Genomic DNA, 27,588 nt, shown 5'->3' with positions numbered 1-27,588 from the left:
TAAAACTGTGTGCAACCATGGAGAGCTCACTTGGAAAACTGTTTTTCTTAATGGCTTTTAATGTGTTTTACATATTCCACTGGGACAAGATGGTATTTGGCCTTCTGCAGCGGCTGCCTTCATGAGGCAAAGTAGTGCAGAATATTGTGAGAGATGGAATTTTGAAGAGTACAGAAAGAGAACATCCCATGGTGGGATGGAACTGCTCTTGTACATCCCAGTGGACAGATGTCCCTACCACCAGTAATAACTGAAATAGAAATTTTGACTCCCCTCTACATTTCCTGGTCTTCCTAATGAAAATAGAACAGTCTGCACCCCACATACACACATGATACCATTCTTCTCTTTTATCAGATTTATGGTAGGATTAGACAGGGACTCATGGGGATATTCTCTCATCTTCTCTGTCCTTCATTCCATGTTCAGTTAAGTTGCAATCCTATGGCCCTAGGAAGGCATCCCAGGGACTATAGAATAGATCAGATCTCTCCATCCAAGGGTAAGGAGAGAGGTCTGCCCTCAGAGGGGAGATCTGACCTTGGATCCTGCTAGACCCTACAGAAACTTACATGGCCCATACCTCCCCAACGTCAGGCGAGGTAAAAGGGAGTTGGATTGGGTGTGTTGCATGGGTCAATCAGATTCAAAGTCCTCCTAGTCTCTAATTATGTCCCCAACACAAGGAGGAATTTGTGCTAGCCCTGAAGCTACCACAAATAATTTCCCAACCATTGCTTCCTTGCAGTGGGAAATACGTCGAATCCCATCTCCACAGAATTGTAAGGAAGTGAGGAGAATGCAATTCCTTCCTCAATTCTGCTCTGCTGGCAACAACCTAGCAGAGCTTTGAATATGCCAGAGGCTCCAACATCTGAGCACTCTGACTCTGAATAGGATTGCCCTTGTAATGTGTTTGTCAAGTTACTTTGGCTTCTCCACCCAGAGGCTTTTCATCCCTTGATTTTTACTGGGGCTTTTGCTTCTAGAGTTTTTGTAGGATTAAGATTCGCCCTTTACATGCGCCTTTCTCCCACCCCCTTTTCCCCTTTATTTTCGAATAGATGTTAAGTGCAATCTAGTGGCTGTAGTTTAGCGGCACTTCCTCATTATGCAGGACAAATGCAAACGGATTGAAATCCGATCTTTTTACCACATTATTTCCATTTCGAATTAAGCTGCGGAAATGCTCAGAAAGCACAAAAGCAGCGCTGGAGGTTTACGATGTCACGGAAAGGACCCACAAAGTTCTATGAGTAACTGATCTCAATCACAGGATAAAAATCCCGTGTGGAAAAGCCTCTAGTTGAGTAGGAAAATCCGAGGAGCTCTATGTCATGCAGACACAACCTGGCTACATGGGGAGCCTTTCTTCCCAGATGACATTATAGTTAAAGAAGGCAGGAAATCCCAGTGAGTAGAGTAGACTGCCTTACTTCCCTGGGAAGAACAAGTAACTTCCAGGTAAATAAAAAACCCATTTCCAAAACTTTATGGTACCTTATTTGAACAGTTGTATATAAAACTGTGTAGACAGCCTTTGTATAGAGGTAAAAATGACATTTCATTTTCCTGAACTGTTTTGTTTACAGGAGAGTTTGACTCTGTGCAGAGCCCCTCAACACCAATCAAAGATCTAGATGAAAGAACATGTAGGAGTTCTGGGTCAAAATCAAGGGGCAGAGGGCGGAAAAATAATCCATCACCCCCTCCTGACAGTGACTTGGAGGTACGTCCTTTAGAAACTGAGAATAGTAATGCAAGGTTGCCCCCAGCTGTAACTCACAGATGAAGAAATTATTTATTTATTTATTTTTATTTATTTATTGCATTTTTATACCGCCCAATAGTCGAAGCTCTCTTATTTATTTTCTTAAAATGAAAATCAGGTAATAGATTATTATATAAAATATTATTCATTAGTTCAGTTACTATTAGTCTAGTGGTATGCAAGCTTTTGAAATAGAAACTGGTTTAGTAAAGGTATAAGTTGATCAGTTTTCTTTTTTTTTGTCTTCTTTGAAATGTTCTGTGAGAGGATACAAACAAACCATAAAGCAGAGCTATTTCCTAGGCCCATCATTGGTTATTCCAGAAAGTCATGAATTCAATCCGTTTTCTTAAATGTTGTGTAATGTCTTCCTTCTCTAACATGAGTACACACAAATTAAATATAAATACTTTGTTTCTAATTTACCATTATAGAAAAGTAAAATCAATCTTTCAAATACAATTTGGTTTTTAAAGTGGTTTCCTTTGCCCCTATTCTTCTTATTACAGTAGGTAATTGAAACCTATAGTGTGTGTGTGTGTATGTGTTTAATCCACCTTCTTTGGTTTGAGTGCAACTTGATAATTCAGGCATAATTAACCATTTGTTCTTGATATTTTATTTTGCTTACAATATTGAGTGTATGCTATTCTAGCAGCTATTATAATTCTAAACAATAACTCTTTAAAAAAACCCACTACATCCTTTATATAAAACAGCAAGAAAATCTTTGAATCTTTTTTTCCCTTTTTTAAAAAGCTTTTATTTGAATTTTATTACACATACAATAATCACATGACATCAACTTAATATACCACAATAATAAAATTAAGAAACTAATTAAAGTAATATAAAACTGTCTCGTGCACCCCACCTCACCCGGGACCCTTATTCTCCTTTCCAAAATTGTAATGGAGCCTGTAACAGTTTACTCCCTTTGAATCTAATGGTAGATTTTGTTTGAACGCCTCATTAAATTATCCTGGATATATTTTCCAATAACTCTTTCTTTTCGTCAGAGTAAAAAAAATCCCCTTTTACAAGACAACATTTATCATTAATATTTCCATAAATTTTAGAATGATTACATACATCACTGAACCAAATACCTTATAATGCAAAACGTAAACAACTTTTATAAATTTTCTATTTTTTGAGCTGAAATGGCAATAGTGGTAAACTATTTCCCATATTTTGTGATAGGGTTCTCTATAGCATTACTGTTACAGAAATGAATTGCTTGTACATTCATGTGTCCGTCCCTTCACAGTGCTTAAGCAGAACAGTGTGGAACAGTTCCAGCCACCTATACATATTTAATAACATTCAGCAATCAACATTTGCTTCTCCTTTTTCATCCTCTGTATCTATTGTAATATAGGAGTCACTGCTGAGAACAATTTGTGGCACTTGTGCTGTACTGCCATGGAGAACTTGATCAATATCTCTTTCAAAGAGTTTCCCTTGCAGTTTTAGTGTGTGTCGTCGGTCCCGTCCCCATCCCCGCCCTGCTCATGGTGAATATATCTGTTATGCCCGTAACAGATATATTTCCATGGCCCACACCATCCCTGCAGCTCCCAGACTGGCATTTGTAAATTTCCACTTGCCCTGTTCCTGGGTATCAAAGCTGCTACCGCAGCCACTTGCAAGGAAGCCTCAATCAGTCTGCCGCTAGTCTGGCCTGTCTTTCCAACCCTAAAGCCCTTCAGAATAGATGACAAAATAGAAAAAGAACCTCCACCTGAGTAGAAATGGAACCTTTCAAAGCAGACTAGTTCTTTTCAGTTCCTTACATCTTAACCACACAACACTACATGTCCAATTATAATAAATTGAAGAAGAGATTGATCAGAAGTAGTGAACACTTACATGGAATAAGAGGCAAATAGAACAAACAAATGTACGGTACCTTTCTTAATTACATTTGGTATTAGATGTTGAAAGTGGCAGCTCACAAGAAGCTATGGTCTTCCTTTCATAACTGATGCATTCAAGTGCCCATCAAAGAAAAAAGATCTTTTCCAACACCTTTCTGGGATTAACAAAGTGGTGTTCTTCCTGTAAATTATTACTTACAAGACTGATCAGTTCAGTGTTGTGGAGACTCACCCTATGCTTGTTTTTATCAATCTGTATTTTAGTCCTTTTCTGAGGGAAGTCATATAAGTCATTTCTTTTGGAGATGAAAGCCTTTCTTGGCATGAACAGAACAGTCGTGGATTTTCATAGATAAGAAAGGAACTAGGTGAACCCAGATCTCAGGAACTAGGGTGGTTTCTCACAATAACAGTTTTGGGATACATTATTCACTTTTTAATAAAATATACTTTTCCTATGGTTTTCCTGCTGTTTTATAGGTACTGATTTTTGTCAATGCTTCTGTTTTCAGCGTGTATTTGTTTGGGATTTGGATGAAACTATCATTGTCTTCCATTCGCTTCTTACAGGATCTTACGCTCAAAAATATGGGAAGGTATGTGACACATAAATTGAAAATACTAGTCCTACAAACTGCTTCTCTTGTGGTTTATTTTGTGTGTGTTGAAAATATTAATCCACTCATAAGTCATGATCTTAAAACTTTGGAACAATCCAGAATTCAGTGGCAATTTCAGGTATAAAGGAATACTTTGCAATACTTCGTACCTTTTTTGGGCATTATTTCACATCTCATGAGAGAGCCATCAAAACAAATGAGTCTACTGCTTTTCTAAAGGCCTGCAATGCTCCAGGACAATTGGAACAGAGGGAATAAATACATATCCAAAATACTACCCAAATGACCAGGGCCTGGAAGAAACAACCTTCAAGGAGCCAGTCTGTCAAAATGGAGTTTTACTAGTTAGAGGGACTCTAACTCTGTTAGAGAGACTCTGACAGTACTGAAAAGTGCTGTTAAGACAGTGCCAGATTTTCCATTTAAAATCCAGGCATTTTCTGGAAGATCATTACTGGGTTGTTTTTTGTTTTTGTTTTTTTTTAAATGTCCATGATGTAGATTGGAAATCTATTTGGTTACCATATAGAAAGCATCATGAAAAATTTGCTAGGAAATATTTTTATCTTTTAGAATGTTATTAGATGATTTAAAAAAGCTTTTTGCTTGATTATATAATTTTCAACTACTTTGTTTTGGAATGAAAAAGAGTAGCAGTCTTTTGACACAATTTCTCAGCTCCTTTGCTCAGCCTGGCTCCTCAGAAATATATGTGATGGTTCTCCTAGATATTTTTACGTTGTCTCCTAAGAGGCATTCTAGTAGATGGCCCAGTCTAGCACAGAAGTCAACAGACAGACTGTCTGGCTCCAATTTATGCCCACTGCAAACGTAACCAAAGGCATTTGTATTTTGATATAGGGAAGTGTTATAGTTGATCTAGCTTCCCTTGCAATGCTGGCAATCTCTGGCTAAGGGCCATGTTCCCAAGAGCCAATGAACTAAGAAGGTTTTTTATATCTGCAATACATCCTGAGGGGCGAACTGTTTAAAATGTTTGCAGAGATGGTGGGTATTAATGCAGAACCATTCGTTTAACCTCATGGTAATTTGACAACTGAATTTACTTAACTGTTTCTTTGCTTTTTCTGTACTTGCTTTCATATTTTATTCTTTTAAAACGAGGGCAAGTTCAGGCATCACATTTCTCATGTAGCTGCAGCTATATGAAATTTGTGTCATGTGTGACTAATAGTCACCTTGGAAGAAAAGCTGCTATAATTTGCTACTGAACGTATAAACTCCATTTTAGGCATAATTAGAGAAGGAATTGAGAATAAAACTGCCAATATTATACTGCCTTGATACAACTAAAAGGATCAAGGGGATGGAGCATCTCCCATGTGAGGGAAGATTGCAATGGCTGAGATTGTTCAGCTTAGAAAAAGGAGGCTAAGGGTAGACATGATTGAGGTGTATAAGAATATGGATAGGGAGACTTTTTCTCTCTCTCTCTCAAAATACTAGATCCTAGGATCAGCCCATGAAGCTGATTGGTGTGAGATTCCTGACAGATAAAAGGAAGTACTTCTTCACACAGTGCACAGTTAAACTATTAGCTATCACAAGATGTAGTGATGGCCACCAATCTGGATGGCTTTAAGAGGGGTTTAGAGAAATTCCTGGAGGAGAAGGCTATCAGTGACTACTGGTCTCAATGGCTATATGCTACCTCCAGTATCAGAGCCAGTATGCCTATGTACACCAGTTGTCGGGGAACATGGGCAGGAGGGTGCTGTTGTACTTGTGTCCTAGGGGCTGTCTTGACAATGGTGTATTGGCACCACGAGCCCTCAAAGCCCCACAGTTTTACTCCTGCAGGGCTGAACCATGTTCTTCCCACTTGCAGGAGAAAGTGCAGGGTTTATATTGATTATCATGTCGGTGGGGGGAGCCGCCACCACCACTTTCCCCCTGGCCCTCAGGCTCCTTCTTCCAAATGGGCCTCACATTCTCTTTGCACACAGGGAGGAAGCAAGTAAGCACTGGTCGCCTACACTGACACAGCCAAAAGGCAGTGCCGCCCCAGTACCTCCCCCCTGGCCTACTTTCCTCAGTGTGCCACTGCTGCCTGTTCCTCCCTGGAACTTTCCTAAAGGGAGACTCTTCTCCCCAGAGGCAGCGCAGGGGTATTCTGGTGGCCATTCAGCTCACTGCCCCCCTTCCCCCTGCCCTGGCGAATAGCGAACAACCAGAGGTCGCCATTTGCCCAGCCACACCTCTGCCATGACCCCAGAGCACAGCAGCAGATGGTGATGCGCCATCCTCACCATGCTCTGGTCAAAAGAATTGGGCTAAGTCCCCAACTATTTTATTTTGGAGCTTCAGGGGAAAGCCCTGGGATGGCTTCAAATAAACAACACAGCATTTGTAGCTTCTGCTTCAAATAAACAACACAGCACCACTGCGGATCCACCCCGGGGCTTTCCCCATGTATAGACAGCCTCCTGCTAGTGGGTTCCTGGTCAACAGCTGGTTGGCCACTGTGAACCAAGTGCTGGACTAGATAGCCCCTTGGTCTGATCCAGCATGGGTCTTCTTATGTTCAGGAAAGTGTAATATTTGGGATACAATAAATGGATTTAATAACAAAGCATTATTTAATTATCACAAGTAAGTTGCTACTTGAGCCTATATAAAATGATACCTTTACTGTTAAACAATGATAATTAATATGAGATGATGTCCCTTCCCTTGTCACTATAGTGCAGCAAATAAAGCTGGAGTCTTTCATGATCTAATCACCAAATAAACTAGTAACCCACATTGCTCAATTTACCATAACATGCTATGAAATGCATCAGTTAAATACTCACATTTAACACATGTACTTGGATTCTGTTAGCTGCTGCTGCAGTGCTATTCCTGCCCCTTTTGTATCTAACCTGCTATATCCAGTTACTCTCTCTTCTCTCCTAGTCTGCATAGATTTTATTTTTTTATTTTTATCCTTGCCAGAAGACTTCTGTCTCTGTACCTTCTAAGCAATGCTGCCTCCTGTCATGATTTCCTCTAACATGCTGACGTTTATGGGGAATATCGTGCTGAATCTTCTTCCCCATATAGGCAGCTCTAGAAAGCTGTATTCCTCTGGCAGGAAAGCTAATCCTTTGGCCAAACTACAAGTTACGTGCCATTGTATTTCCTTCCATTGATAGTTCTTTTTAACTGAAAAGTATCCTTTTACCGAAAAGGCTTTTGGACTGAAAGGTGTGAAGGACTATTTACAGCACTATCCTATGCATGTTTATTCAGAAATAAACGGAATGGAGTTAAATAGCTTTTGCTCTTAGGTAAGTGTGCATAGGTTTGCAGTCTTAACCATTTCCCTTTTCTGCTGCTGATGCGCTCAAAATTCTCAGTACTCTTCTATGAGAGACACTGAACTGAGTATTGGTATGTGGCCCAGGTGAGAGCTGAGCATTTCTCTGGGAGAGCAGTGACTCTGTATGGCTTCCAGAATGGTTCATAAAGAGGAGTCAATTCCTGCCCCGATTTAAATTAAGTTCTGCAAGTATCTTAGTCCTCTCCATTTACAATTTACATTTTGTATTTTTGTATAAAGATTATTAATAATGTTACTGTGCCGGTGATTTATTGTACTTAGGCTTCTTTAACTGGAAATTTTATATTCATATTTATTCTTGTGAGAAATTTGAATTGTTTTTTTATATTCAGCTGTATTTGAAGTGTTCATTTAATGTTTAATGTTTGCATTGCTGATATGTTATTGTGTTTAATATTATGCTGTTCTGGATATATTGATTACTATTTTGACTGAAGTGTTCTCATAGTTCTTCAGAAATTTGGACACAGTAATGTATTTTTTATTTATTTATTTTTTGCATTTCTATAATGCCCAATAGCCGGAGCTCTCTGGGCGGTTCACAAAAATTAAAACCATTCAAAGTATAAAACAATAGTATAAAACCATAATATAAAATACAATATAAAAGCTCAACCAGATAAAAACAGCAGCAATGCAAAATTACAAATTTAAAACACCAAGTTAAAATTTATTTATAGACTGTTAAAATGCTGGGAGAATAAAAAGGTCTTCACCTGGCATCTAAAGGCATATAATGTAGCCCCGTGGGCTCTCTAATGGTGCTTTGTATTCTCTGACTTGATCTTATATTATTTATTTATTTATTTATTTATTTATTTATTACATTTATATACCACCCCATAGCCGAAGCTCTCTGGGCGGTTTACAAAGAATATACTCCACATAGTTTCCCATAATTGGCAGTAGAGTTAATTGGAATCCTATTATATCCTATCCTAATAACTGGGGAGGCTGAGGCTGAGACAGAGATGGAATGCAGTCCACTGTGGCTTTCCATTGACTCCAGTAAAAGTGTCTTAGCTTTTACAGACATAATATTCTGCCAATATAGGCGTTATTGCCGCTGAGAAAGCATAGGATTCCAATCGAGCCCACTCTCGAACCATGCTCCCAACTCCATCTAACCCAGTTGTCGCCGATTGTGCCGACAATGATTTCCCACTGGTATTGGTATGCTGATGTAATTTTTTTTCTGTTGCCTGCTGGTTCAAAGAAGTTTGGAAATAAAACTTTCCTGGCCAGAGGGTGTAATTCATGACTAGGATTACTCTGTTAGTCATTTAATTTGGATATAAACCTTTGTTGCATAATCTTCTTCACTCTTACATAAGAAATTAGGTATGCTTTCAAACCAGACATGCTGTGCCTAATTCAAAACTAAGACTTCAAGTGAATCATTGCTTAATTTATTTTCTTTGTAGCATTTTCAGACTGCAATAAATATTTTGTAGTTATTGTACAGTTATTGCATCTTAAATAAACCACTGTGGGCATGTCTAGATTAGGGCTTATCCTGGGGATCGCCCCGGGATCATCCCTGTGCGTCCACATGATGCACAGGGGATCCCGGGGGTAGGGAGGGATGATCTCTCCCTTTCCCCGGGATAACTGGGACGGCTTTAATCCCGACTTTTTCCATGGTCTCAGGATTGTCCCTAGACTGCAGGACGTGTGGACAGCCATCCCAGTTTCGTCCCGGCTCCTTGTGAGTAAACACAGATGTCTTCAGGAGCTCTGTGCCCATCAGGGATGGGAGGGGTAAAGCCAGATCATTTTTTAAAACAAACAAACAAACTACCTGCATCGCTGGAGCGCTCGTGCACTCATTTTCAATGAAAAACAAAATGGTGGGTGGGATGTCCTCTTCCTCCCGGGACGTCACGCGCCGCGTGTGGACTGAGGGGGAGGATCTCACAATCACCATATCACCTTATCCTCCCCCTCCCCTCCCTAGGTCTAGCCATGCCCTGTGTTTGCCTTTAGAATTCATGTCTCAATGAAATGAAATTGTCTCCAACTCCTTAATTTCCCAGGATTTAAATAATTTTAAATAAGTCACTAGACATCTAATTGTGATTAAAAATAAAATTATGACAGCAGTTCTGTGCATAGTTACAGTATATGCATGTGAATCTCTTTTCAGTCCTTTTAAACATTCATTTAGTCAACCCATTACATAAGAGTATCCATATTCTTTCTTTTTACCCAAGGACCCACCTGTGGCAGTGACTCTTGGACTTCGGATGGAAGAAATGATTTTTAATCTCGCTGATACACATCTGTTTTTTAATGATTTGGAGGTATGTATCCACAGAATCTATATTAGGCTATCTGTATCCAAGTATATAATCCCTTGTTTTCTGACAATTATCAGTAGCTAGAAATAAAATCTTATAGAAACACATTTGTGGCAATGGTCTGTGCGAATGTTAGACTGGCAGAAGTGGCAAATAACTGTCAATTAATAAAGTTGGAAATGAATGACAATTAATAATATCTGATAATATTTATTAGTTGTCAAGCACCTGCTACAACTACATGCTGTACATAAATGAAAGGCCCTGCATGAAAAGCTTGCAGTCTAATATTGAGGGTTGCTCAAGTGACATATGCTGTTATAAATTCAATTGAAGTGTTTAGAATTGATCACAGTTACAGACAAAATTATTAGCTTGTCCCAATACAGCTTGTTTTAATTTTAAAAAGCACTACAACAACCGTTTTTAAAGAAGAGAAAAATACGTTTTAAAATGGCATTTTAATAGTGTTTTTGTTTGTTATTGTATAGATTATGTTTAAATCCTGGGGGGGGCGTTCTTGCTCTCTTCAAAAATCCTTTTACTCAATCCTTTTTAAAGTAAATATTTCCTTCCAATTGCTCATTAACTCCCTGATTTGGTGAGCCTATAAGGGGTTTATAGAGCCTTCTATACAGCTTTTTAAGAAAGACTATCCAAATCTTACCTTCTGATGGATGTCCTACTCCATGGAAGGGTTTCAGTATAACTTTCATATATGGCAGTATATTCAGTATTGCTCCTATGCACAGGCTGCAAAACTGTGAAAGTGAAAGGGCAGGCATTTGTCATTGCTAGGCATTAGTTTCTGTGTATTTGAATGAATATTCCGATCACAGCAATGTAGAGGTTCTAACATGGTAAGAGAACCTTCAGTGACCTAAATATTCATCTCCTGGTTAATGAAAGTTCTACTCCATGTTAGCCTGTCTTTCTTTTTTGCTCATGTTATTTCATCAAATTAAACTTGCTTGCAAAATTATTTGGAGATACAACAGTGCTTTTCTTAATAGGAGCCAGAAGAACACTATGCAGAATATAGTTTATGGAATACAGACTACTTTTAGGGGAAATAAAGTAAAAGCTTTGTGCCGCTATTATTTAGTGTTAAAAAAAGTCCTTTGCAAAGGAAAATGTTTTCTAAAGTTATATTCAAAAGTTGAATTGATGAGCTTGACAAAAAACATTTCTGTCTCGTAAATTATGAAAAACGATGCTGCATTTTATTTTTATTTTACTATTTAGGAAAATATTTCTCATATGCTTGGCAGATAATATATGCCAATTTTCCTATTATCCAGAAGATAATGGTGAATAGGAGTTGTTGTTCACCCTCAAGACTCTAACTTCTAAGTTCTGCTGCATAATAGGATTTTTGTTTTTACTGCAGTGAGTCATTGTTTTGATTGGATAATGAAATTACTGACAATTCCAAAAGGATCATTTTTGTGGGTCATCTGTAGGTTTTGCACTCCTTAGTAAAATGTCAAGTTGTGAAACATTTCTATAACGAACTAGTTGCACTGAGACATGATTTAAGTTAATATTACAGCAGTCAAAATCAGTTCTTGTACATGAATTTGTAAACACTCAATAATGGACAATATATCTTATCTTTCTTAGTTTTGAACTTGCACAGCCAGTGGCCCACTGTGACTTGAGTGTAGCCAGTTCTGTAGCTGTTTTGAAAGGTATTTTACCTTAAAATTAAAATTAACAGAGAGCATTTCCCCCACTTTTATCCCATCTCTATTATGATCAAACAACAATATCTTGATGTTATGCTAGCAGACTGTTAGTTTCCACTGGGAATGGGAGGAATTAATTTTGGCTGATGTTGTAAAAACCCATTACATACTAAACGAACTATGTTCAGTGTTAATTTTAAGTACTTGTACAAGTCTGAGTATTTTTGGGATTTGGGCCTAAAACATGGATATTTCTGAGATTTGATTTAAACAAGTGTATGTGTGAGATTTTTGCAATATTATGTGTGTATTACAGATTTTTCTCGGGTATCTTGAAAAAATTGTAATCTTTTAGTTTAACAAGAATTCTGAAAGAACTATATGCACAGAGCACAAAGTATATAATGTCTTTATTTTAGCGTTCAACTAGTGTTCAAACAAGTGACAAGTGATATATTAAAATGTGCCATAGAACCACAGAAGAGTAGGAAATAGGCACAGCACTTTTTTCACCATATAGATTTGTCACTCAGATTTTAACAGCAAATGTTCCACTTTATATTCATAATAGCCAGACTAAATACTGTGTGGTTCTAGCTTCTTACATAATCATCTTATGTGTCTGCAAGTCTGTCTGCCTGCTATCTCCTCCTGAATTGCCTCACTGGTATTGATGAGAATAATACCATGCGAAAACTAAGAGAGGCAGAATGGTAATAGGCTATGTTTGGGGAATCAGTGACCTATTGTCTCGATGAGAACCTCTCAAAAGCCTTGCTCCCCAAGAACAGCATATGGGAAAGCTGCATCAAAGCTTTCAATCCCTTTGTGACATCACTAGACAATATTCCATTTCCATCTCTCTTCTCAAAATTATTTGCATAATTACATTCAAGTGGAGTATAAAGCTGTGAGAAGGGTAGGGTGGGATATTGCAGGCTCTAATCCCCCGAAAGAACTGTGTAATATAGCACTGTCTAGAAACAGAAACTGCTCTAGTCAACTGATATATTTGGAGGAAAAGTATAAAAAGGACGGAAATGATGGGAACAAATAAAAGAAGAAGACGACATGGAAAATGTTAATATCAGACTTGGTGAACAATGCTAGGAATGGCTAAGAGCATTGAGACATACGCAAAAGCAGCACAGCTCCTATAGACTATAATGATAATGAAGGACTTGAGAAAGTAGGGATTTTGCCAAATGAAGGAGAAAATATGTGCCTGACAAAAATGCTAATTCCATAAGTACAGCCCTTTTCTAGCCCAGATTTCTAATTATACAATACCAGTGCAATCATAAGAATGGGCTATGGCTGTGTAGAGCTGAAGTGAAAATAGGAAAGAAGGAAGGGGGTGAGATCCAGGACCAGTTTGGTAGGAAGCAAGGTGCTAAGAGAGGAAGACTATAGGAAGCAGAGGCCAAGGTAAAGGAAGATGAAGGGAATGGTGACTGGGGAAGTTGGAGCTGGGACTTGCCTACCCACTCAGCTGTGGCTAATCTTTATGGCCATATTTCAATACATGTTTCAGTACATATTTCATAGACATCTTATATTTTGCAAACTTGTGACTTCTGGCCATAGAGAAAGTCTCCCAAAGAGCCCTGCAACCCTGGGAACTGCAGTGGGAGAAACCGCCAGTAGTCATGCGTCATCATGCAGAGCTGACTATTTTTGTGGCATTAGACACCGATTAGATTCCCCTCCATTTCATTCTTCCCAATTTGTGCGTTTCAGAACTTTCAAGTGGGTGCTGGACTATGTTGCAGATTCAAAAATTTATCAATACATCAGTGGGCTGTAATTTAATTTAAAGGCATTTATATAGTTATCAGGAAGTTACTTCCCCTGAAATATTAGGAGGAGGATTTAAATACAGAATTGAATAGGAAATCAAATATGCCCCAAATGTAAATAGAATATTTATTATGAAAAGCAAATAGCCATTAGTGAGAGGACCAGAGCTCAGGGTTGGGGAACATACTTTGTACAAAGAGGTTCCCTGATTTAATCTCCAATTGTGAGGACTAAGAAATCAAAGTATGAAATAATGAATTTGTCCCTGTCTAGGGATTTTATGAGATGGTGTTTTGTTTTGTTTTAATTTAGCTTGATTGATCATTGATCAGTGGTTAATGTATCCCATTCCATTTCCCAAGAATAAACTGTATCCAAGGAAGGTGTAGGTATTGGGCAGCCTCCAATGGGGTGCTTACACACACACAAACACACACAAACACACCAGTATGCTTCTGCCCAGGTATTATTTGGGAGTAATGTATTTATTTCATAGCCTTGTAACTGCTGCTGAACAAACCAGGATATTTTATTTTAAGATGGCATAGAAATGGCATAGAAATACAATAAATAATAAACAAAAGGAGATGAATTTTTGTCTGAGTAAACATGAACAGAACTGTGTCATGCCTAAATTTGTCCCATTGACTTCAATGGGACCTAAATTCAATTTATTTTGGCTGGATGAAATTACAAAACAAAATTGTTAAGAAATGAAATTGTTAGGAAATGGGCTATGGCTGTGTAGAGCTGAAGTGAAAATAGGAAAGAAGGAAGGGGGTGAGATCCAGGACCAGTTTGGTAGGTCAGTTAGGAAGTGCTACTTTTAAATGTTTTTAATTATTTTTTTATTGTAAAATTTCAACAAAATATAAAGGGAAAAGTGTTGCTACATAGATTTGAATATATCAATTTCAAATTCAATATATTCATATAATTATATATTAAAGCTTACTATAATTTCAACAAAGGCAGTCTTTTGAATATAACATATAACCAAATGGGAGATAATATGACATAACTTTCTACCCATTTTTGATATAAAATTGGGCCTTTGCGAATTCTAAGCATTTCAACTGTTTATTTTCTGAAATATCTTTTTATTCAAATTTTAACAGTTGCTTGAATATAATATTTATTTGAGCCATTTGGGATATATTTATTTATTTATTTCAAACATTTCTAACTTTTTCCTAAGAGCTCAAGGTGACTAACAGCAAACTTTAACAATATAAAATATCACTTATAATGTAACACTAAAACAGCAGCAAGAAGAACAGAAAGCAACAGAATAACATTGATTAAAAATCCTGAGACAATTAAAACCAGTTTAGTAAAAAGAGCTATTTACAACCAAAAAGTCTTACTGAAAAGGAAGGTTTTTGCCAACTTATGAGAGACCATTAAAGAGGCAACAATGTGGGTTCCTGGTCAACAGCTAGTTGGCCACTGTGTGAACAGAATGCTGGATTAGATGGACCCTTGATCTGATCCAGCGTGGCTTTTATGTTCTTAAGATGGGCTTCCTTTGTAAGGGAGTTCCAAAGCCTAGATGCAGCCACCAAAAAGACCTTTTCCTTGGTCCCAACTAAATGTATTTCTGGGGATGTTGGAATATAGATGGATCTCCGAAGATGGTCTTAGTAGGCAAGAAGGAGAAGCCAGTCCTTCAGATATGCTATCCCAGTCATAAACCATAAAGACCTTTAAAGGTCAGCAGCAGCATTTTGAATCATTCCTGGAAAGCCAGTGTGGATGTTTCAACAAGGTAGCTTCCTATATAAACTCCACACCTAGGGAGAAGACATTAAGGAGCAATTATGTCAACCACTTGGATCATATCCCTATTCTAGTGGTCAACCAGGGATTTGAAAAGATTTCCAACCTCTATGGTAAGAACATCCCTAAGAGCTATCAGAAAACCACTTGGAATCATCATGGGGAGGGCCATCTTAATGCGTCCCCCAACCTTGTGAACATCTGGCGTGCAGATAAGCCAAAATTTAAGCAATCAGTGATCTATCCATGTCAATGAAACTAAGGCCTTAGCTAAGGTTTATCACGGGATCGTCCTGGGGTCATCCCTGTTCATCTAAATGACACACAGGGGATCCCGGGAGCAGGCAGGGACGACCCCAGGATGATCCCTGGATAAACCTTAGGTCTAGCTAAGGCCTATATCAAGTTCCCCCAACCCCAGATCAACCTCATCCCACCCAGCACAAAAAAATAAACCCAGACTGTGTCCAATTGAATGTGTGTGGCAAGAAATTACCTGGGACAAGCCCATGGTTGCTATGGTAGCCATAAATTCTTGAGACAGTCCAAACAAGGAAGCTTCGGTATAGATGTTGAAGTGTCCCAGAACAACCAGTCTGGGGGAGTCCAACATCATTTGTGAGACTACCCTGGCCAGTTCATGTGTAACTAGGCATAAATCTAGTCTGAATTAGGTGACTGACATGAATCTAGATTTGAGATTTCATTGCAGTATAATTTATCTTAAATACATTTTTATTTCTGAAAAACCTGGCTATTTCTCTAAAAATGTTAATATAATTTGAGGTGCAGAAAGAGCCAACCATGGGACTTAAAAAAAAGAGTTTCAAGATGTATTAGTCTTATCAAATATATAACATATGTTGGTGTGAACTTCTTTCCTATGATATAGTGTGAACAAAAAATAATAATTGGCTTTTGTTTTTTTGCTGTGTAAGCAGATATTGTTAGTAAGCGTATGTTAAAGTGGTTGGTTAGAGAGCACCTTTTCTACTATATGGAATATATATTATATTATATTATATTATATTATATTATATTATATTATATTATATTCCTGGCTATCACAGCAAATTAGAATTCCAAGTACAGCAATAAATTCAGGTATACCCCAGTGTGGAAGGAGCTATTGAGGATGGTTGATTCTGTTAAAAGAAGGGTCCTGCTTATGAGATCTTATGTGAGCAGGTTCTGCCATCTTCTGGCAGTACAAGTGCTACTCATCATTTAAATCTTCTGTGTCTTGACGCATTACCACATCATGTAAATATAGCAAGCAAGGTATCAGTGTTCTTTTTTTTAAAAAAAATAATAATCTTTCAACAGGAATGTGATCAAGTACATATAGATGATGTTTCTTCAGATGACAATGGACAAGACCTAAGGTGAGCCATACCTTTTTAATACATTGTAACAAAATTAAATAAGTGTATATTTTGTAGGAAGAAGAAGTATTCACTTTTGCATATTTTGGGTGTTTGCAGTACCTACAGTTTTGCAACTGATGGCTTCCATGCAGCTGCAAGTAGTGCAAACCTTTGTCTGCCAACAGGTGTAAGAGGAGGAGTTGACTGGATGAGAAAGCTGGCATTCCGTTACAGAAGAGTAAAAGAATTGTATAATACTTACAAGAATAATGTAGGAGGTAAGAGCTTTATTATTTTTAAAAGATCAATCCCATCTCTATACTCCCCCGTTGAGAATTATAGTTCCCCCATCCATGTCACTGTTTAAAAAACAAACAAACGGTATTTGCTGTTTTGGTATTTATTCAATACAATTGGATAAAAAAAGAAAGCGAAAGAAATCTCCTATATTTCATGAAAATTTAGAGTTGAACTACACGTTTTAAACTATCAAGTGTTATTTCCCTTCCTGCAGGTAATCACTTTTACCTCATATCTCAGGTTAAAAACAAACAAACACTCATCTCTGTAAGGAGAGTTTTCAGGTACATGCCAATTAGAAGTGTTCTAGGCAAGTCTTCTCCCTGAAATGCTAGTTTTCTATATACATGGAGGGGTTTTTTTATTTATCTTGTGGGAGCATTCAAATACGTTATTCCTCATCTACACTCTAAAGTGATGTATTAGAGAGAGAGAGAGAGAGGTAGGACTGCAAACAGCTATATCCTATGCTACCTAAGCACATGTATATTAGTTGTTGCCATCTGAGAAGTAGGGAAAAAAGATGAAAATAAAGGCCAGAAGTTTTGTAGAAAACAAAAGTGTTTTATTTATTTAGAAATACAGTCACAATATTAAGGACTAGTAGCATATTTGGATATCAACAAAAACTTTATAATATTGAAATATTGAACTCTACAGTTTACATACTCTAATACTGTAGATTTTTACATCAAAATCTTCATACTATATTTCTAGGCCGTTTTTCAGGGCAGGAGACTTCCCAAGGCAGTGTACAACAGTTGGTTATTTTCGGTGACTAAGAGAATCCTCTGGCAAGAGTGACCAAAGCAGTGGCTGCCACTCTAGTCCAACCAGCAGAACTAATAATGGCTGATGGGATACTAGCAGGAGATGTATCAATCAAGCACATCATAGACTAATAGTCAACTCAGGGCTCGCCTTAATCCACACCAAGTCGAGTGGGGAGTAGCCCCTCAATAATCAACTGTGAAGTTGACTGTTAACCCACCATTGACTATTGTGTTGTCCAAACGCAGCCATAGTGTTAAGTCTAACATTGTGCAAGTGGAATTTGGCTTATGTAACTGGACTTCCTCATATTATTCTCTCCTTTGCAGCTTCACCTGTCAAATCTGCTCCAGAGGAACTCCCAGTTCTCCAGAGCAGATTGGGGGATGGGGGGCAGTTGCAGGGAGGAGGGGAAATCCATCGCCCCATCCTCCATAGTTTACATTTCACTAGGCAGATGGCCAGTGTTTGTTTATTTATTTATTACATTTTTATACCGCCCAATAGCCGAAGCTCTCTGGGCGGTTCACAAAAATTAAAACCATGATAAAACAACCAACAGGTTAAAAGCACAAATACAAAATACAGTATAAAAAGCACAACCAGAATAAAACCATGCAGCAAAATTGATATAAGATTAAAATACAGAGTTAAAACAGTAAAATTTAAATTTAAGTTAAAATTAAGTGTTAAAATACTGAGTGAATAAAAAGGTCTTCAGCTGGCGACGAAAGGAGTACAGTGTAGGCGCCAGGCGGACCTCTCTGGGGAGCTCATTCCACAACCGGGGTGCCACAGCGGAGAAAGCATGCAACCATAGTTTAAATATGTTTAGATTATCAGTGATTTTGAAACTGGTTGTAAAACAGCAGGTTTGTTTCTTTGAGCTCCATCACACCGGTGATTTATCGCAGTCTTGCCATGCCTGGTATGTGTTTTTGCAGCGGGGTACTCACATGATATCATCCCTGTTCTGTACTCAACTCGCTTCTTCTCCTCCTCCTTCTGTCTTATTTTGGAGTGTGTGTGAGTGAGAGAAATAGAGAGAGAGAGAGACGCTGAATTGGGGATAGGCGTGGGAGTTGAAATTGTTTACTGTTCTTCCTGCCACCGCTGCCAGGGAGCCCACGAGGCTCATGGCTTCCACGACTTTGATGAGAGCAAGGCTGGACAATGAGCAGAGTCCCCTTCTTGCTGACACGCCGTCCGGGGCCACTTAGGAGGTCCTTCCCAGCTAATACAGCCACTGCTAACTACTCCCAACAGGAGACTTTGTGGACCAGCCCAGGGTCACAATTAGAAGCAAGCGCTTTAAAAACAGAAGAAAAAAGCCAAAAGCGGTGGGGAGAGTAGAGTGAAGAGTCTGGCAAACAAAAAAAAGCCTTCACATTCATCACTAATTCTCCCACTATTCTTGTTTCACTCAAATTTTTAGTTTCGAGGGCTGCATTTCATTAAAAAAAAGAGACAGCATTCAACTTCTCCCATTGAATGTGTAGCTTGGCCTTGACATGATTTCTTTCATTCTAAAATAAGCTTAAAGCAGATCTAACAGAGAAATACCTATCTGTTCCCGTATTATATTCTATAAAGCAATTTAATGCACATTAATTAACGTTTTGCATTGGTAGGCAAGTGAATTAGATTTTTTAAAAAACTGAAATATTTCCAGGAGGTGGGGGGAGACATTCAGTTGGCTGAAATTAATATACGACTGCATACTCTGACCATTCTTTTTTTTAAAAAAAAAAGTGTCATTTGTTTCTTAAAATAATAAGAAATATGCAAAATAAATCATCTTACTAATACATGATTTCTAATACATGAATTTAAACGTAAGGAATATGGGCAAATGCTATCCTGGAATTTATCGTTCCAAAATGTAATTAAGACGCTCAATAAACCTGTTATCAAACATGATTCTCTCTTACTTTTATATAATATGTCATGATAACAGCAACATCTTATATCCTGAAAAACGAATCAAACAGTGGAAGGGCAATACACTTTTTCCCACTATGTTGAATAGACTGCTGTCAATAAATTAAGAGCCATCTCTCCCAAGATTTCGACATACCCTTTTAGATAACTCAATGGATCCATTGGTATTTTATAACTCATTATAAGCTCAATCTAATGCAGAATTAAAGTCCAGTATTATTTTATTTTATTTTATTCTGACAGTTCCTATTTAAATGGAATGCATTTTTAATTGCTTATGTTCTCCTTTGTGTATCAGGACTTCTTGGCCCTGCAAAAAGAGATGCATGGCTACAGTTAAGAGCAGAGATTGAAGCTCTCACTGACTCCTGGCTAACAAATGCACTTAAATCATTATCAATTATTAGTACAAGGTAAGTATATGTTTAATTTTTGCAAATCAGTTAGGTTCATAAGAAATTGCCTTATACCAAGTAGCAGCCATTGGCCCATCTAGCTGAGTATTGTCTACAATGACTTGCTGTGGCTGTGTAAAGTTTCTGAAAGGAATTTTTCACAGCTCAACTTGGAGATGCCAGGGATTGAACCTGGGACTTTTGGTATGCAGACCATGTCCTCTATCACTGAGCTATGATCCTTCCCAGTTTCAAGCTTTCTTGTCATTATTCAGAATAACCTTCAGCAGAAATGAATTTGTGTAAGCTTGTCTGGCTCCATACTGCATTCAAGATTGGCAGGTTTAGGCAGAGGCACTTACAAAATGGCAGCAGGCACAAGCAGAGCCAGTCACAAAATATACTAACTTCAGTTCCCAGGATACAATGAACTGGATCAAACCAAAACATCTTCCTTTACTTGTTAATCATATGAAAAAGGCTAGAGGAGAGCAAAACAATAAAAAGTTTACAGCCAATCAGAATACACAAGCAGGAGAAAAGGCAGCAAGGTGGGAGGTGATGTAAGTGGGTGAGTGACAGCTAGGAGTGAGGAGGACCTGAGACCAGCTGGAACAGTTCTGTGAGCCTATTTTGGATCATGACCCACACATTTAGAAACACTTTAGATTAATATTATCCCAATCCTTGGCCTATAAGAGGGTTGCATAAGCTCTGCAAATTAGTATAAAACATTTCACATGTATGCCAGATTAGTCTGTGGCTGGTGAGACTTTCTACAACTACGAGTGTAGAGGGAGGGGGAGGGGCGATCGCAGGCTTACCTGCTTCTGAGATCGTCGCCCTGTGTTCACATGGCCGCATGACGTCCCTGGCATCGTGCCTGTCGTGGCCGCCATTTTTATTTTTTTTTAAAGAAGAAGAGCTGGACTGCACGTGCTCCAGCGAAAATTAAGGTGTAAAAAACAACAACCACAACCCTGCTCCCACCCATCCCCATGTCTCTTCATTCCTCCCAGCCCAGCTCCTTCCATCTGCTAACCCCGCTACTTGCGGGGAGGAGGGAAAAAGCCGGGACAGACACCCACACCTCCTGTGCTCTCGAGATGATCCTGAGACCACGGGAAGAAACGGGTTTTCCCAGGGATTATTTATCCCTGGGGAAACCCACACTTGTTCCCCCCTCCCCCCGCTTGCCCCTGGGAGTCCCTGTGCGTCATTTGGATGCACAGGGACTTGGCTGTGACCAGCCTGGATTTTCGGGCTGGTGTAGAAACAGCTATAGATAGTGTTGTATGACAGTCATCTAAGATTGTGGTATGCTGGAAGTTGTAAGCCTTTTCTCTGTCAAAACATGCGTAGGATTGCGCCTTAAAATAATTAAATGAGAAAGATGAGTTTTATCTAGTTCACTTATAGTGACAAAAGCATCACAAGAAAAAAATGTTTGATTATTTTTCCCTCTATCTCTGAACCATTGGCCAACGTTTGAGCTTTTAGCACTCTTGTAGCCTGAGAATAAAAATCCAAATGATATCTGAATACAGAGACCACAGTCCCAGAGACCACAAAATTGCATATGTATATGTACCCAGGGCTTAAACTCCAGTAAGTTATAAAACACACCAATTTGCAGTTCAGCAGAGGGCTGGGTTGTGAAAGAAAAAAGAGAAAATGCTAACGTGCTTTTGTAGATCTGGCACAAAGGGACCTTTAATTTCTGGCCATAAAGTAGTATTCAGTTGTGAGAGATGTTTAGAAGCCTATTTAAAGTTCAGTCTCAAACCTTTTACTGATAAATGAGAGTAGCAGATTTAGAGTAATAATTGATGTCAGGGAAATACATGTTATCATTACATAGTTGTATGTTCTGTCTCTCCTTACAGGAGTAACTGTGTAAATGTCTTGGTAACAACAACCCAACTTATACCAGCCCTTGCAAAAGTTCTGCTGTATAGTTTAGGAGGTGCTTTTCCTATTGAAAATATTTACAGTGCAACTAAAATAGGTAAGAAAATTAGTCTCCCTAAACTTACATTGTTTTGTGTATGGGTTCCAACCTGCATCCCTAATATGACACTTTTGGTTAAGCTAAGCAATTTATTCAGCTCTGATAATCATGGCAGAATTATGAAGACCAGAGGATAAAAATTAATTGATATATCTAGTCACAGGTAATGTACATAATTTGTATATCAATGTAATGAACACTGTACCTATCATACTACAGTTACTGTGTATGTTTAATTTATTCAGTAAAATCCTTATTTAGAAATTGCCACCCTTGAATATGGAACCTTGGTTCAGCCCTTAAAAACGTTAGAGCTGTAAACGTTGAAGTTTAAAAAACAGTAACATAACTGGTATGAGGTCCTGGGTTGATTCTTGCATTGAGCAGGGAGTTGGATTCAATGGCCTTATAGGCCCCTTCCAACTCTATGATTCTATGATTCTATGGTTCTTGAGAAGAGGGAAAGCAGCTTGTTTTGGGATATCTCCCTCCTCAGGAGTTGGGTAGGCAACAACCATCTTTGAGTGCAGTGAAGGAAGGGTTTTGGTTCTTAATCACCAAACATTTTCCTGTCTTTGTGTGAGTAGTCAGGCTCCACTAGGGCTCCTTGCTTCCGAGCCCCACACCAAAATGGTAGCAGTAGCAATAAGAATAAAAAGTGTGAAATCAGACCTGAGAAGGACCAACATGAGAGGGACAGTCAGAAAGGACTCCACAGGTAAGGTGGACTTAAGCTTCAGCCCAGCTGGCTCAGTAAAAGAAGATGCGGGCAGAATTCTGCACAGATGCCTCTTCAGTACTGTATTCAAGACTGCAGCCTCATGTCACTTAGCATCTCCTCTTGCTGTCCCTCCATAAGACTCTCACCACTCTCAGGCTCCCCATAGAAAACCGGAAAGTGTCTTACAATGCCACTCTTTAACTTACTCAGCTTTGTATTGATTTGGGAAATGCATATATTTATATATCATCAGATAAATCTGTTTAGTTGTAGCAAAGCAAATTAATTTCTTTTTCTTATTTTAACTGGGAAATAGCCAAAAGCCAAGTGGTATGATAATGTGACTTTTAAACACTCCTTGTCTTTCGTGGTACTCTCCTGTCGCTTTGTGATACCTCTCTTTGATAGCTCAAGTAGTGCATTGTTTTTCAGGCAAAGAAAGCTGTTTTGAGCGTATAGTGTCCAGGTTTGGCACTAACATAACTTATGTTGTGGTTGGAGATGGCCGAGATGAGGAGCATGCAGCTAATCAGGTAAACTTCTCTCTGAACTGTATCTTATTTATCTTCCAGGAAAAGAAAGTTGCTTTGAACGAATAATGCAAAGGTTTGGCAGAAAAGTAGTATATGTTGTAATTGGGGATGGTGTAGAAGAAGAACAGGCAGCAAAAAAGGTAACCTGTCTCACGAAATGTTGGTGTGATACATAGATATTGATGCAAGCTTACTCTGTTTGCATTTCTGTTGCTATGGCACATTTGGCAAATGATTCGAGTTGATAGATGCCAAAAGCCAAAGGCATAAGGCCTACCATTAAACCATTTGGATTCAAGCATATGCTTTATGATGACTTGCATGATAAGAAGATAATGACCATAGATATTTGAAGACCTTAATTCTAGCAAGTTAAACTTGCTGAATGGATTTGTAAGACACAATAGAGTGAGTTTGGTGAAATTTTGTGAAGAAAGGCATGCAAAAGCTTATCTGACAAATGTGGAAAGCTAATGGGAAACCTGCAAAAAAAAATTTTTTTTAAAAAAAATCAGCCATTACAAAATAAAAGCTATACAATATACCTGAAGATCTTGATCAAAAGGCAATTGGTTTTATTCCACAGACGAGCCGCTTCACCTATAAACCTATTGCAGCTATAAACCCTTCCATTACACTGAACAAGGATTTTTTTTATAGTCACGAAGGTTCATCAACAATGTGCTGCTTCCATATCCATAAAGGAACAGATATGTGCCATCAAAGTTTGCATTTGGTATTATTTATTTATTTAGACAAATTTTGGATCGCCCCTTCACTGAATGAGTGCTTGAGGCAATGTACAATAGAAATACAAAGATCAAGAGGTATACAAATACTAAAGCCTAAAACAAATTTTAAAAGCAGGAATTAATAATAATAAGAAGAGAATGGCACTGACTATTAAAAGCTCGGCGGAAACAAACTGTATTCACCAGCTGTCTAAAGGGCACTAAGGTGGGGGTCAGCTTAACCACCCTGGAGGGGGCATTCCTCAACTGGGCTGCTTCTATACAATGAGCGCCCTTCACCCCTTCAGAAGCTGAGACATGCCCCACGGCCTTAGATGAAGAGTGCAAATTTCAGGCAGGCTCATATGGATGGAGGCAGGTCTTTCAGATACCCTCACTCCAAGTTATTTATGACTTTATAGGTAAGAACCAGGACCTTGAATTGAGTTTAGAAACAAATCACAGCGGTTTCAAAACAGTTGTGTCTGTAAAACACACATCAGACGAAAGTCTGCCTGCTGCATTTTGCAATAGCTTCAGGACATTCTTTAAGTGCATCTCCATATTAAGTGCATTACAGTAATCTAAACATGGGGTGATTGAGGCATTTATCACTGTGGCCAGATCCACCTTTCCAAAGAAGGGATACAAGTAGTGCACTCACCGAAGCTCAGCAAAGGCTGTCCTGGCCACTGTTGCCACCTTACCATCCAGGATTAGTGCTGGATCCAAGAGCAATCGCAAACTGTGTACCTGATCCTTCAGAACAGGTTGTGACCCCAATCCCAGTTTGGCCTGTCTACTGATCGACAGGACCTCCATTTTGTTTAGATTGACCATCAGTTTGTTCACCCACATCCAGTTGTCCTCTGCACCCAGACACTGGTTCAGGACTTCCCTAGTCCCATTTCAGCCAAGCATCCCAGGAGTGTACCATGATTAGTTGTACTGAATGCCAAAACATTTAACAGCTCAGTAATCAGAATCCTTAAAGAAACTTAGCTGGATTTCCCCCCAAAATTTAATGCATTCCATACTTGAAAGTAATCATCAGCAATGTGGAGAGGACATATACTTTGTGACATGCATTTGGAAATGTCCAAAACCATCCTAGATTTGGGAAAACAAAAGACCATCTAATTTTTAATATCATAGATCTGGTTTTGCTCTTTACACCTATAGCAATTTTATTAACAATTAAATGCTGGTTCCAAATGGTTGCTTTATCTAGATGCAGTACAGGTGCTGGGATTGTCTTCTAGTCTGTTCAAAAAACCAGGTGGTTGGTTTCTTTATGGTTGGCATGCTTTTCTCTAACTGAACCTGTTGCTTGCATGAACAGTTGTGGAAGAATAAATGAATGCAAATTCTTCACAAATAGATCTGAACTGAGTGAAATTAAGGTTCTTAAAGTGCAACCCACATGTGCACAACATTAGTTTGGGGGAAAAAATATTTCCTCCCCCCGCCCCCTAAGATTTTGTTTTCACAACTCCCTAGAATCTGAGTGACGCTTGACAATCATACTAAAAGCTGATATTAATCACATAAAACTAGACATTGTTAACAACTGAAATACTAGACTATTGGAAACAATCCCATAGTTGGTTTCTGAAGATGTTGCTACATAACAACAGACACATAGATATTTTTGTATCTCCCCCACAGAGAAAAGTATTGGTTACACTGGAGGTATACTTTACAGGGGAGAAAGCGTTGGGGGTACACCTTACATTGGGGGTACACCTCAGGGGGAAAAGCTTCCTGAAGCAAGACTCAAAGGTGAATGCTGTGAACTGCCCAGAAAGTTTTGGCTATTGGATGGTGTATAAATGTAACAAATCAATGAATGCAAAGTGGGTGTTTTATACGCCATGGCTTTTCCCCAGATGAGCAGAAAAGTGTATTATTTTCTCCTGAAAATTGTCACACATTAGGCTATTGTTAATAATTGCTTCATAAATATGCGAGCAGAATTATTCCTTATGCAGCCTTAGTAAAAATGAAATGGAACTTACTTAAGCTCCTTACTGTAAAATATAAGTTCAGATGTATTTGGGACTGGGTTTTGTTCGTTTCTTTTTGTCTGTGCCTTACTAAGAAAAATCAGGATGATTCCATAACGTTCAATGTGTATGAAAGTAAATGTAACCATGTCTGATGTGTAAAATATATTGCTCATTTCTTCTCACTTTTCCACCCCACCCCACCCCTTAACTAACACAGCACAACATGCCTTTCTGGAGGATATCTAGTCACTCGGACCTCCTGGCTCTACACCAAGCGTTGGAATTAGAGTATTTGTAACAGTTGTCACATAGCTGACAAATTCTTTTTATATTTTGAAGTACACTGAATTTTTCTATGTGTGATCCGATGCCTTTGGCTTTACACATATGTATGGTCTTAAGAAGGAAAGCAATATTTGGAATGAAAATTCCATTGTGAAGAATTCAGATCACTGAATGGAATTACAACTTTTAATTCTACACGAGGATTCTCTATATGGTCTTATATACGCAGCATTTTTGATGATTCAAGAACTATAAAAGGAGGTTGCTGGTACACACCAAATGAGCCCTAGCCAGAGTCAACAGCTTTTGCAATGGACTCATACATTTTCTGATCGACAAGGGTGGTATTCAACAACATTCCTCACTATGGGATATATTCTCAGCACTGAGGTTTGAATCAAACTTTCGTCTACCTACCTAACCCAGAAAATCTGAATTGGAATGCACTCAGACTGTACGATGACAATCCTGTCTAGATCTGTAATATGTGTAAATTATTGATGAAAATAATTTACTGTGACTTTATTAGCAGCTGACTTTGGAAGTGGATGCAATTTATTTCTTTCGTTTTGGAGGTGTGTGGGATGGGGGGGTATATAATAATTATTATTGTCTCTTTTATAAGTTTGGCAAACAGAATGTGCATAATGATGTGTTGTGCCTTAAAAGACAAGATCTTGTTTGTGTGTTACAATGTAACATTGGTTTAAAATTATGTAGATAAAACAATAAATCTTTGTGATAATTTTTGACATGACCAAAATTCAAATTCAAATAATCAAAGAGCAGTGCTGCATCTAAAGCACTTAAAGGTTTGTTGCAGTAAGGAAAAAAGTACAATAATTTAAAGTTAGTGTTTTTATTTAGTTTCTTAATAATTCCACTGACTGTAGGAGGCAAGCAAGTTAAGAAAATGTCAAGAAGCTGGAATGATATTGGGCAATGCTGGGAGAAAAAAATAAAACAGTTGGTTACTTGAGAACTTTTCTCTATTTTTATCTTAACTGAATTCATGAATTATTTGTGCTGCAATGAGTTCGCTTTTATATAAAAAGCAATAGGCTACTTCTCAATCACCTAGCCTCAAATTATGTTTTTACATACTTAACAGGCACTAAGTTACATATAAACATGATTTGGTACTGTCCAAACGTATTCTCTGAGTTCACAAAATAAAGAAAGCCAATTCAGAAAAGAAGGGGAACAGTAGTTTAACTCCAGATTACTTCAGACTCAACCAAAGAGAAACCCTGTCAAACAAGCTAAATTACATTACTTTATACTGGAAGTCTAGAACAAGAATAATATTCTCCTAAGATTAAAATGCCGATGGAACTCAA

The 27,588-nt window shown here is 38.3% G+C and overlaps 1 protein-coding gene across 10 annotated transcripts in view; it reads left to right on the top strand.

The window, feature by feature from the left end:
• The window catches only part of EYA4 (EYA transcriptional coactivator and phosphatase 4), a 146,477-nt gene extending 119,247 nt beyond the window's left edge, over positions 1-27,230 (top strand). For 7 of the 10 annotated variants that reach the window (XM_063124663.1, XM_063124662.1, XM_063124658.1 and 4 more), the window contains 9 exons: positions 1,593-1,729; positions 4,164-4,247; positions 9,831-9,920; positions 16,511-16,569; positions 16,669-16,829; positions 19,862-19,976; positions 21,845-21,966; positions 23,263-23,363; positions 26,181-27,230. In XM_063124663.1, the coding sequence (XP_062980733.1) occupies positions 1,593-1,729; positions 4,164-4,247; positions 9,831-9,920; positions 16,511-16,569; positions 16,669-16,829; positions 19,862-19,976; positions 21,845-21,966; positions 23,263-23,363; positions 26,181-26,261 (950 nt within the window). In that variant the 3' untranslated portion in view covers positions 26,262-27,230. Of the gene's footprint in view, positions 1-1,592; positions 1,730-4,163; positions 4,248-9,830; positions 9,921-16,510; positions 16,570-16,668; positions 16,830-19,861; positions 19,977-21,844; positions 21,967-23,122; positions 23,224-23,262; positions 23,364-26,180 lie in introns of all 10 variants that reach the window. The other 3 variants (XM_063124664.1, XM_063124660.1, XM_063124657.1) reach the window with 1 other exon arrangement.
• The last annotated feature ends 358 nt before the right edge of the window (positions 27,231-27,588 follow it).

This window comes from Elgaria multicarinata, chromosome 4, assembly GCF_023053635.1.
Source record: "Elgaria multicarinata webbii isolate HBS135686 ecotype San Diego chromosome 4, rElgMul1.1.pri, whole genome shotgun sequence".
Lineage (NCBI taxonomy): Eukaryota > Metazoa > Chordata > Lepidosauria > Squamata > Anguidae > Elgaria > Elgaria multicarinata.
The sequence above is the reverse complement of the archived record's forward strand: the minus strand, read 5'-3'. Positions and strand labels throughout refer to the sequence as shown.